The following is a 12,803-nucleotide window of genomic DNA, read 5'->3' as shown; positions in this document are numbered from 1 at the left end:
GCTGACTTAGCCCCTATGGGGGCCCCTCAGCTTCCTGATTCTGGGAAACCTGTGTGCCAGGCCTCCACGCCTCTGCCCATGCTGTCCCCTCTGCTTGTGACACTCGCTCCCTCCTCTGCACCTGGTGGGCCCTTGCTAGTCCTCAGGTTCTGCTGAGGTGACACTGCCAGCCTGGGCCCTGGGGCGGCCTGTGCCAGTACCGGTCAAAGGCACAGTACAGTACACTCTCCAAGCTTTTCCCCACAGCAGCCCTACAATGCAAAGTGCATTTTCATCACGTCCCGACCAAGAGCCACCATGGCTGTGACAGCCAGATGCCACACAAGTCCAGGAAGTGCCATTCACAGGGCACATGGGGCCTTGGGAGGGAGGGGCAAGGCCTGAATTTGAACACACATGACGGAAGCAAAACTTCCAAGACAGGATGACACCTTCATACGGGTAAGGATGTAGATACAAAGGGGATGTCATAGAAGATTGCACTGCTATGTAAATATGACAGGGGAAATCCTGACATGAACCACGAGAAGCAACACTTGGAGCGATGCCAGTGACAGAAGGGCGGCCCTGCTCAGACACGCAGCAAAGGCTCTCCACTGAGTCACCACATCAGAGCCTGACCCTGGCTCCCACCTGTGGTCACTCAGGACATAACAGCAGCACCACATCCTCCTGACTCTGAATTCAAAAGCTGACAATGTCCTGAAATCATTCTTTGGTGTCTAGGAAGAACCAAGTTGTAACAGTTCATTCTCTCCCCAGGCTCCAGATTTAACTCAAGTACAGAATTTAGCTGATTACAGGGTGCTGGGAACCAACTTAAAAAAAAAAAATCCAAATGTTTCATTTTCTCTTCTGGAACAGAACAATTGGAAGTCTGAGACACAGAAGTGAGAGTTAGGCAACCTCCGATTTTATCCCACCCCAGTGCTTTGGCGTGGCGACCAGTCCTTTCACACCTTCCCGCGTGTCACATGCAGTTGTGGAAAATGGAACCCCACCCGGAGGGAAGTCTAGCCTTTGCCCTTGGCTGCTAAGAGGCAACCTCTCAACCCCCAGAGTGTACTGCCTGAGGGGTACCAAGGGCCCAGACAGTCTGAGAACATGACTTAGGGCAGGGGTGCTGGGTCACGTGGTGTCAGTTTGATCTACAGAGGAGGTGGAGACATGTCAGCCACATGGGCAGCTGGTCATGTGTATGTGACCAAATTGCAATAAAAGCTCTAGACACCAAGGATTCCCTGGTTGGCAGTGCTCTGCGCACACTGCTTCGTAACACCGCCTGTGCCGCCTGCGACTCTGTGGGGAGAGGACAACAGGAGGCTCGAGGTGTGTACCCCTCCTGGGTGCTGCTCCAAGCAACTCCTCCGTGAGCTGACTTTATCTGGGACCTTTTGCTGTACTAAACAATAACCATGAGTATAACAGCTTTCAGAGAGTTCTGAGAGTTTTCTAGAAAATCCCCCAGCTTGAAGGCGGTCTCGGGGACCCCGGAATGCTGCAGATGGTGCCGGAAGTGAGCGAGGGTGGTCTACGGACCGTCACTCACACTCACAAGAGGGGGACCCACACTGTTGTTTTCCCCATGGTTTCAAATTCAGTTTAAAGACACTAGAAATACCCACTGAATAGGTCAACTTTGGACCCAAATATCATCCTTGAAAGTATTTGCCAAATGAGGTAACTTTTCAACCAGGAAAACGTGGCTGTTTTCCTGAGTTTATGTGCCCACCTGATCTCTTCCTGTGTGACCATCAGCAAGTGGATGGCCAGCATCAGCTGCGAACCAGGACTTGGAAGCTTCCTTTAATGTTCACATTTGCCATCCCCCTTGTATCTCCCTATAGTTCTCCCCTGTCTAGTGGAGAAGCCCCAGGTCTGTGATGTCATCCACACCAGGAGGACGGGAGATGAAACATAAACCAGGCACCACAGCCTCTGACAAGGGGTCCTGCCACGTGGGCCTGCCACCAGCCGGGAGCGCAGCTCTGTGACTCCGGTGTGGTGTCGCATCCAACAGGTCCTCAGAACCCCGTCCAGGATCTGAGCGCTCCCAACAGAACAGTCTTGACAAGGGGTCACTGATCTCTGAAAGCTAGTTTTTATTTATTGCCTGATGTCCCAACCAACCATACACAGCCTGGGAGAACAACTGTTTGTAGCAGGTGGAGAAGCCATTTTGCAGAAGCCTGTGCAGCTCCCACTGGGGACCCAGCCTATAAACAGGCATGTGCCCAGTGACACTTTGGTTTGCAGGCCGGCTCTCAATCCACTGAGCCACACCAGCCAGGGCTCCAAGTGTTTTGTTTTGTTTTTAACTGAGGTATATAACCTTATACGGGAAAGTGCATATACTTAAAGTATATATACTAAAGATACACACACACACACACACACACACACACCCCCCTTGATGAGCCTTTTCTTCATACAACTGAAACACACAATAGGAACTTGTCAGTGTCTGGCTTCTCTCACTCAACAAAATGTAAGATTCTTCCAAGGATCAGTGGTATTTCTGGTCTTGTGACTGTCAGACTTCTGCTGTATGACTGGGCCATGATCAACACATTCTCCTGGGGGTGGACACTAGGCTGCTTTGTTTGGGGCAGTTAGTGTCAAAGCTGCAATGGACGTGCTTGTACATGTCTTTCGGTGGACATGCACTCCACCTCTCTCGAGTTTACAACTAGGGCTGCTGTTCATCTTTATGTTGAGCTTTAGAAGATACAGCCAAAGAGATGCACGCTCCCCTGGGCAGTGTGTGAGGTCCAAATGCTTGACATCATTGTCAGCACCTGAAGGAAATGCAGCCAGTCTGTGGCGTATGCAGAGGCATTTAATTCTCATCGGATGTTGTCAATGCAATGAGCCCGAGCATTCATGCCTTGTGCCCATTTTAAAACTGAGTGTTCTCTTCCCAGTGGAGAAGTTTCTCTTCCCAGTGGAGGAAACTCTCTCCCTGTGGCAGGAGTTTCCACAGCCTTCAGGAGTGGGTCTTTTGATGAACAGTTGTAGTGAAGTCTTTTTTTTTTTTTAAGATTTTATTTATTTATTTTTAGAAAGAGGGGAAGGGGAGACCAAGAGAGATATCAATGTGTGGCTACCTCTGGCACGCCCCCTACTGGGGACCTAACCTGAAACCCAGGAACGTGCCCTGACTGGGAATCAAACCGGCGACCCTTAGGTTTGCAGGCCTGTGCTCAGTCCACTGAACCACACCAGTCAGGGCTTAGTGATGTTTTCTATGAGTAATGGAGTTGCTGTCCTGTTGAGGAAGTCAATGCCTGCTTCGAGGCCATGAAGATTTTCTCCTATGCCTTCTTCTAGAATTTTGTTCTACCTCACACATTTACATGTGTAAGTGAAGTCACACCCTCCCTGTTCTAGCAACGCCGGCCCCCACCACAGTGCAGTGACTGTGAGATAGGCATCCCTTTGAAATATTATCCATTTCAAATTAACATATGTGTACAGTATGCCAAGATTCTTCTCCACATGGATATCTGGAAGACCAGCACGACTTCTGTAAAGTCCATCCTTGTCCCGCTGGCCTCCCAGGCCTCTTCTTCATTTTGGTAATTTTAAGTTTCTTTTGTAAGAACATCATTACGGAAAAAAAAACACCAGAATCTACTGTTTCCATTCGATTTTTCCACATGTCATATTTTACCTTCTACATTTTTCTTTCTGGAACTTGCCTCAAAGGTCAAGTTTGCAAATTAATGTTAATATTTTCTTATCAAAACTGACACTAATTACATTTTTAGGTCCAGCAGTTGGGACTCGCATGTGCCTCTTTTTTAGTTCATCGTTTGCTCTTCTCTGATAATAAGATTCTTTTTTAAGGCTAATGTGTACCCTTCATTTGGATACCACAATTGTCACCAATCCTTCACATTTCACACTTGGTAAGTCTCTCCCCAAATGATGCACTGAGAGCTAACAGCACAACACTTTCCCCTCCTACAGATAAAAATTTGCCCTTACTTTGCTTCAGGGCTAACTGCAAAGCAATACTATATAAAATCGAGCAGCATACCCTTCAGTCATGGGGACAGCCACACTGGCCGGTATGCACCAGGAAGTGAAATAAGACACTGGGAAGCGGAAGCACAGCCGAGTTCTAGGAAAGAAGCAGGCCTTGTGACTCTGGCTGCACTCTATAGCTCCACACAATCCACCCTGCGTTGGTAGAACGTGCTCGTCTCCTTGGAGGGCTGCAGGAGAACCTTTATTTTCTTATTATTTAAATGGTACTTATGATCCACAAACCGATCCACTGTAGCTGAAAGCACATACTATCTCGTATTTGGTGCCTCTGAGGACAGGGGCCACGGTGCCTAAAACGGTCAGGCAAGAGGCTGACCTGCAACGGCCCAGCGTGAAAACTGGGCTTGCTTGTCATGTGAGTATGGGGACGGTGAGTGAGGGTGGGGAGGCCCAGAGAAGCAAAGTCACACCCTCCCTGTTCTAGCAACGCCGGCCCCCACCACAGTGCAGTGACCGTGAGACAGGCATCCCTCTCCTCTCCTGCCACCTTGCCCCATCACTAACCTCAAACCCACCAGCCACCCCTCATCCCGGGGCCTCTCCACTTGCTGTGGCCTCTGCTGGAGAACTCACCCCCAACACCCCCACCATACTTCTAGTTCCCTCTCCTCACGCCGACACCACCTGTGTGCCTCCTGTCCCAGAACCTAAGTTCCTCGTGGGCGAGGCATTGCAACACAGGGATCCAACCAATGTTTGTAGAATGGCCGGGCCAATAACGGGCTCACAGACACATGGATGGCAGGCGAGGCACCTCCGAGGACCCCCAGCATCCATCCACCCACCCCATTCCTCAGCTTACCTGTCCTTATACTTGATCACGGCATCCACGATCTTCTTCATTTTCTTGGTGAGGTTTGGTGGGTTGGGGGAGAGCTTCTCGGCGGGTGGCCGCCCGCGCTTCTTTTGCTTCTTGCTCTCCTCGTCTTTGTCGCGGCTGCGGGTACTGGTGGTCGGGGTGGAGGAGCCGGCGTCGCTGTCCCGCTTGCGTTTCCGTGATGATTTCTTCTGCCGGACCTCCTCTTCGATCTCCTCCAGCGTGCCCTCCTCGATGGCCTTCAGGGTCAATAGTGGTAAAATAGGACAGCCAGCACCGAGGTTGACAAGTAGAGGCCGCGGCGCAAACCCACGGGGTCTGGCTGGGGCAGGACACACACCAGGGCTCACATAGGCTCCAAAAGGCCAGGAAAGGCCGGCTCTGCCTCCCATGAGGGCACCCTACCCGTGCCTGTCCTTCACAGATAAAGGGTTGTACGTGAGAGTCAAAGAGTCACATCTTCACTGTGTGGAGCCCAGGGAATGGACTAGACTCCTGTAATCCCTCCACCCAGAAGTGACACTGTTAACACTTGTGCTCTGGACCCGCTGCACCTTTTTTTAAAAGTTCGGTGTAAAACAGGTTTTAAGTGCACAGTTCAGTGGCATGAGGTACCTTCACACTGTGAGCAGCCACCACCACACCCAGCTCCAGGGTCTCTCTGCCCTTCCCATGTACATGTGCACAATCAAGACAGCACAGAACTGGATCCACGTACCACACCGTGACTCGTGTTTTTGCTTACTACATCCCGGGTGTATTTCCTGCCGCTTTTCTGCAACATAATTTTTAATGCCTGTTTAGTATTTCATTGCACAAAGGGTCTTACTTGTTCTTGGGCATTTGGGTTATTTCCATTATTTGGGGTGGGAGTGGCTATTCTACATAATGCTGTGACTATACCTGTCTTTTTTGTACAGATTCCTAGAGTGAAACTGCTAAGTTGAAGGACATGAACATGAACAATATTAATCTGAAAATGACCCTGATTTATTCATTCTAAATGGTAAGTAATCTGCACATTTATCCCTGAAAACCAAGAAAGGGGAAGCCAGGTTTCCAGGGGAGCTTGGAATCAAAAAAAAGAAGTGGGGCCTGGATCCCACGGGATGTACTGGTCGCTCGTCTCTTATTTATCAGCTGTGACTATGGGCTGGGCACTGAGGACACAGCACTGAAGGGAGCCAGGTGGACCCTCATATGACAGACGTCCCACAAATGCAGTGACAACCGTCAAGTCCCAGGAGAAGGGTGAGTGGTGCTGTGACTGTGGAGCAGATGTGTCCTGCCTGGGCGTGGGGGAGGTTTCTAGAGCAGGCGGCACTGAAGCTGGAAGCTGAAGGCTGGGGGGCGGGGAGGGGGGGCAGTAAAGGCGTCCAACCAAAGGAACAGCATGGAGGGAGGGTGTCAGACAGGAGGGACAGAAAGAAGGTTGGCGTAGGGGAGGGTGTGTACTGTAAGCCTGGTGGGGGGGCAGAGTTAAATAGTGTCCCCCAAAATTCAGAGCCACCCAGAAGCTCAGAATGTGATCTTACTTGGAAACAGGATCTTTGCGGACGGAATTACGTAAGAATCAAGTGAGATGAGTTCACCCTGTGTTAGGGTGGGCTGCAAGTCCAACGAGAGTGGCCTCAGGAGAGACAGAAAGGGCCACGAGAGGCACACAGGGAAGAGGCCATGTAAAGACGGAGGCAGAGAGTGGAAGGATAAGGCCACAAGCCAAGGAATGCCAGCACTGCCACAAGCTGCAACAGGCAAAGGATCCTTCCCTGAGCCTTCGGGAGGAACAGGGCCCTTCTGACACCTGGATTTTAGACTCCTTGCCCTCTGGGACTGTGAGAGAATCAATTACTGTTGTTTTAAGCCACCAAATTTGTGGTGATTGTTAGAGCAGCCTGGGCACTACCTAATACCAGCATCTCCAGTCCAACAGGCAGCAAGGCAAAAGACAGGCACATTCTGAAGAATTTGGGCACATATGGCATCAGAGTGGCTGTCAAAAAAATGGTGCCAGTTACACACCCAGCACTAAGAGAGGAGAGTGCCCCTTTTGGGCAAATGTGGTTTTTATTAGTATAAATTTTATTGAGTGTGACAAACAAAAAGGCATGTGTTCGATAGGGAAAGAACAGTATTCTCAACAAACAGTACTGGGCCAACTAGACAGCCGCATGGAAATAAAGGAAGCTGGACCCTGACTTGCCGCCATATACAAAAATGAACTTAAAGAGGTTCATGGACGTAAGTGCAAAAGCTGAAACTCTAAAATTATTGAAAGAAAATATAGGGGTAAATCTTTGCGATCTTGCGTTTGGTGATGGACTGATCCTCGGATATGATACCAAAGGAAACACAGTAAGAAAAAAATAGATAAACTGGACTTCATCGAAATGAAATACTTTTGTGCTACAAAAGACACCATAAAGAAGATAACCAACAGAAAGGAGAAGTTATTTGTGAGTCACACATCTGATAAAGAGACTCGTATAGAAGGTACAGAAGTGGCAATAAACACAAGAAAAGATGCTCAAGGCCATTAGCCACCAAGGAAATGGGATTCAAAACCACAAAGAAATACTAACGACTTTATACCATTAGAATGGCTAAAATAAAAAACACAGATAATAAGTATTAACAGGGATGTGGAGAAATTTTCTCATAGTCTGCTGGTGGGAAGGTACAATGGTGCGGCTGCTCTGGAAAACAGTTTGTCAGCTCCTCAAAAGGTTAAACACAGAATTACCACCTGGTCTCACAATTCCACTCCTAGGTATGTACCTGAGAGAAATCAAAACATATGTCCTCCCAAAAACTCGTCCAGATGTTCAGAGCAGCATTACTCACAACAGCCAAAAAGTGGAAACAACCCAAATGTTCACCAGCTGATGAATGGATAAACAAAACGTGGTATATTCATTCAAAAAATTAAAATATTACTCAGCCTTGGAAAGAAATAATATGTGCTACACCATGGAGAAACCATGAAAATATTTTTCCTAAAGAAGCCAGGCACCAGAGGATCACATGTTGCAAGATTCAATTTATACAAAACATGCAGAACAGCATGACTATCAGGGGCTGCGGGAGTGAAGAAATGGGGAGACAGTGAAAGAGGAAGGGTTCTTTTTGGGGTGATGAGGCTATTCTAAAATGGATTTGTGATGCCACCTGCATGACTGTAAATAGAGTGAAAACTGCTGACACATCTTAAATGGGTGAACTCTACAGTATATAAATTATACCTCAGGAAAAAAAAAAAAGGAAATGTGTGCAAAATATTAACATACAGGCAAAGGCACCCACTGACTGTCTCAAAAATGTGGTGATGCTCCATAAAGGCTGTTACGGATCTGTAACTGGGCTCAAGTTCCCTCGTCAGGGGTTTGCTTACTGGTCCTGGAGCTCTGGGCCAGAAAACAGGAACCCCACCTACCCCACACGAAGGCTCACCTGGTTCCCTGGCATGGTTCAACAGCCCCCTCTTGCACAGCTCAGTGGGCAAGTTTGCAAGTCTGGGGCTGTCTGAGCTCCCAGGCAGAAACCAGGTCTCAGTTAATCCAGGGAAACTCCGGGGTGTATGGCTAGGGACAGCATCTCTCATTTTGGGCTGTGGCACTTAGCTGGATGCAGCAAAAGCCACCATCTACTTCTGGAAAGTGTTGCTTCAGAGACATTTGTATGAAACAGCTTCCAGGTTGGATCTTTTATCATCACCTCTGCAATCAGAGCCCCTGAACATGGAGGTCTGATTTATTCCCACCACCCCAGTGTAGATGCAGTGGACCCTGGGCCGGGGCCCTAACTGAGCATTCTGCAGCTGCAGCTACAAGGGCGGGATGCTGCCTACTGAAAACAAGTGCTCACGTTACCTCTATGAGCAGCTGTGGCTGCCAGTCTCATGAGAAGCTCATTCCCTCATCCCAGCCTGCCCAGCAGTCCAGGCCCTAGGGGTGACATGGTATGGGGGTGATGTGTCCAAAGCAGGGCTGCCTGACCCGTCAGCACTCCCCACCACCTTGCAGGGAGACTGGATGCTCACTAATCTCTCACTGTGTTTCCTATGGACAGATACCCAGGAGACCTGCATCATTCTGCGACTGGCAATGTTTTAATTTAACTGCATAAAGAGATGCATGTTGACACCCCAAAATGCCAATTACACCCAGCAGTGGGTTTTGAGCTGGCATTGGTGCTCCTTCCTGCATCTGGTCAGGAGGACCTGGATAAACCTGACCCTATGGTAGAAGTGTTGCAGTCATGAATGAAAACCAAGAAAGGCTGAAGGGAACCTGCTCAGGTTTCAGACAAAAGCCAAGTCATGGTGGCTGAGCCTCTCCTCCCCCAGCCATGCCCCTCACCAGCCCTCTCTGGCATGTACCTTGAGCCACTGCTTCTCAGTCAATGAGTCACTGTAGTCAACCTCCTTGCGGTGGCGGGAGCCTCGGCCAAACATCTTCTCCTCTTCCTCCTCACAGGTCAGCCGCTCCACCTCGGCGTCGTCCTTGATGATCCACGAGGGGAGCTCATCCTCCTCCATCAGGCGAGGCTTTCGCTTGGGGTTGCGGGCTTCCTCACGCCTGCGGTCCAGGTCCATGCGCTGGGGAGTGCGGAAACCGAGGGAGAGAAGAATCAGCACAGGGAGAGCCAGCGGGACATTCAAGGGGGCATGTTGACAAAGGGTTGCTTCTTTGTCCCAGGGACCAATACCACAACGGCAGTTGAAGAGCAGCCCTCGGTACTGCTATGGCCAAGGCGGCCTGGCTCCTCCCTCGGGCTCTGGCTAGGGGCTCTGCTTTGGAGGCAGAGAAAACTAGAAAAGATGTGAAGGTCATAGAAGGGGGACACAAATGGGGTATAACTGCCAGCTTCCAAGTATAGCTTTGCCAGGGTGGTGCAAGGCAGGCCAGGGCTAAGAGCCCCATCTAATTCCATGCTTCCCACCCAGAATCAAGAGGTATCAGGGACCAAGGTCCTTGACAGCCTTCTGAAGGGAGCCTCAAGGAGGACAGGCATTTGGGGGCACTGGTCACAAACAAGAAGAGGGTTTGGTATGTGTCCCATTATCCACTTCCACTCGCTTAGGACACGGAAGATGGGTCAGTCAGGAGGCACTGCGGAGCCACCCTGGCTCCACTACCCTCCAGGGACACTGCTGACACTGAACATTTTGCTCTGTTTGAGGTCATCAGGGTGGGCTGTGCAAACCCCTCCAGGCTCCCAGCTTCCTATGGGTGGCAAATCGAGCTCCCTGAAGGTGTGCAAAGTGGAAACACACCTCTACCCCGACCTGTGTGCTTACCATGAACAGGTCAAACTCCTCTTCGTGCCGAGCAATCATCTGATTCACAGTCTCGTCATCAGGCACTTCATCTTCTTCCTACAAGATTTCACATGATTAGTGTGAGGGCGGAGAGGCCAGGGTGGGCGGCGGCCGGGCTCAGAGGCGAGCGGCGGCGTCCATGGGAAATGAGCTGGTGGTCCCAGTCCGGCTGCGGTGGATGGGGACCCACACGGCAGCGAGAGGCACACACGCACACGCACACGCACGCTCCGTGGGATCAGGGCTCTTGCTGGCCGTCTCAGCCGAGAAGCCGAGGATTGAATGGGCATGGAGACTGAACTACCCCTCTCACCTTTAGAGGTGGCTCCTCCAAGTCGGGGTTGACGCCCGCTGGCGGAGGGGCAGTGTGGGCGAAGCTGGCACTGCCGCTGCCCGTGCTGCAGTGTCTGCTCTGTGGATAAATAGAGGACTTCAGTCTCCAGGGCTGTCAATCCGGCGTCTTTCACCAGCAGTTTAGAAAAAAAAACCACTTCAAAGAAAAAGCAAGTACTCATCCTCTTTCCTTTCAGCCCACACTCCCTTTACTCCAAAGGGATGCAAAAAAAATAAGAGTGCAAAAAAGGTAAAAAAACAAAAATGAAAGCCGCTCATGCGTTCACCACTCACGCCAGGGAGGGGGTCGGGGCCGGCGCTGCCCTCACCTCATCCTGCTCCTCGTGCTCCAGGATGGCTTGCAGGAAGGCACGCCTCTCGTGGCTGGAGGACTTCTGGTCAAACATGCCGGCCTGGATCACCTTCTGGTCGACGTTGAGCTTGTACTTGGCAGCGGCCAGAATCTTCTCCTCCACACTGTTGACCGTGCAGAGGCGGAGCACACGCACCTCGTTCTGCTGTCCGATGCGGTGGGCTCGGTCCTGCGCTTGCAGGTCCTGGGGAACAGACACTGGTCAGTCCCAAGCAAGCTCTTTTGAGTTATAAGGGGATGTTGACCAGTTGAAGCCATCGGGAGAGCTAGGGGCCTTCTGATTATTGAATGCCTGCCCCCTGCCTGGCCATTCTGTCAGCCCCAACCAGCAGCTGCATGGTGAAGAGTTCAGGTGCAGGACACGGAGCCTGTACCAGGATAGTTTCACCCTGAGTTCCTGCAGAAGTGTCACTTTCTACCTTAATGAGATTTGAGAAATGCTCAAGAAGACTGCATAGTTGTGGAGGACAACCCCTGGGGTGGTTGTATTCCCAAGCGGTTCCTGTAACGGCCGCACGGGTCCCCTTGCCTAACCCAGGCGGGCTTCTGTGCTCAGCATAGCTATATTGTGATAAGGGCACCATTTACAGGATGGGGGCAAAGCTGGACAGCATGTTGGCAATGCCTGCTTTGGTTGTGGTCCCTAGCAGTTCCTTCCTGTGCAATGAGGCCAATCCCAACCTCTCTAACCTCAGGACTCACTCTGTTGACAGGAGCCCCTCTCTCTGGCTATTGTGCAGGTGAGAGAAGAGTATGAGCATCAGGTGCTCAGCCCACTGCCTGGTGTGGAGCAAGCTCAGATAAAGTGAGAGCTATGACTGCCAATGCTATTTGTATCATCACCCCCAGCACAGAACCAGGAGGGCTCCCACAAAATCCTGTGCTAGAGGGCTGGTGCCATGTGGGGCTGAACTTGAAATTAGCACCCAGTAGAAGCAGCAGAGGCCACACCTGGTTGGAGACAGGAATGCCCCGTGTCCACCACTCGACCAACACACTTCTTGGCAGTGCCACCATGTGATGACAGCTTCCAAGCCCTGCAGTGAGTTTAGTAGCTTCTGATGCCTTGCAGTGTGACAGACGGAGGAGGGCTTCTGCTGACAGGAGCGGCACACTCCAACCACCTCTTGGGAAACTGCCAGTCATCAAGGTCAGGCAGGAACTACTCCCCAAGCTGACCACAGGAAGGGGTAGCAGCAACACCCAGGGCGTTTGTCCACCAGATAGGCTACCATTTACACACTGATTAATGGGCACTGCCAGGTGGGGTAAGGCCATACTCACACCCTGACAGCGGGAGAGAAACCTAGGGAGCCTTCTGGAGGCCACTCGGGCAAAAATAAGCATATCAGGTAGGGGACAAACCCATGGACCAGGCCATCCCACGTCTCAGGGCTGGCCTGGCCGGTGTGCTGAGACAGGAATAACAGGGCTCCCTGAGAGGGGTTGCTGGTCATGTCAAGAAACAGAAACCCAGACATATGATGACTGGAGTCTGAATTAAAAGCCTCAGGGCCACCATGTGCTGGGACAGCCAGCAGCAGATTTATGACTGGGCAGGGACCCAGTGTGCTCACACAGGCAAAACACATCAGCTGCTGAAGGGAAGGGACATGTCCTGGAACACGCTGCGTTTTTGTGAAAAACAGAACACACAGCTAGATCAGATGCTGGCATGAGCCCAGAGCAGAGTGGGACGGGTGGGAAGAAACTGCGTTACTTTTTGAGTTACTACTATCGGCATTTTTAAAAAGTTACTTTTATAACAAAACATAGGAAAAAGTTAAGTACTTTAAAACCCTTGTACCTACAAAATACCACATCCTTATAGCCACGTGGCATGGCCCCCCCATTGAGGGTACATGGGTAAGAAACAGAGCAGCAGTACATAAAGTACATAAAATATA

At 50.7% G+C, this 12,803-nt stretch overlaps 1 protein-coding gene across 6 annotated transcripts in view; it reads right to left on the bottom strand.

Moving 5' to 3' along the window:
• SMARCA4 (SWI/SNF related, matrix associated, actin dependent regulator of chromatin, subfamily a, member 4) overlaps positions 1–12,803 on the bottom strand; it is an 84,569-nt gene that overhangs the window by 10,966 nt on the left and 60,800 nt on the right. For 2 of the 6 annotated variants that reach the window (XM_036034354.1, XM_036034352.1), the window contains exons 26-30: positions 10,853–11,080; positions 10,504–10,602; positions 10,170–10,247; positions 9,249–9,467; positions 4,856–5,118 (exon numbers count right to left, since the gene is read on the bottom strand). In XM_036034354.1, coding sequence (XP_035890247.1) covers positions 4,856–5,118; positions 9,249–9,467; positions 10,170–10,247; positions 10,504–10,602; positions 10,853–11,080 — 887 coding nt within the window. The remainder of the gene's footprint in view (positions 1–4,855; positions 5,119–9,248; positions 9,468–10,169; positions 10,248–10,503; positions 10,603–10,852; positions 11,081–12,803) is intronic. The other 4 variants (XM_028520639.2, XM_028520634.2, XM_028520637.2 and 1 more) reach the window with 3 other exon arrangements.

This window comes from Phyllostomus discolor, chromosome 8, assembly GCF_004126475.2.
Source record: "Phyllostomus discolor isolate MPI-MPIP mPhyDis1 chromosome 8, mPhyDis1.pri.v3, whole genome shotgun sequence".
In the NCBI taxonomy this organism is placed as follows: Eukaryota; Metazoa; Chordata; class Mammalia; order Chiroptera; family Phyllostomidae; genus Phyllostomus; species Phyllostomus discolor.
Note: the sequence above shows the minus strand (reverse complement) of the source record. Positions and strands in the feature narration are given on the sequence as shown.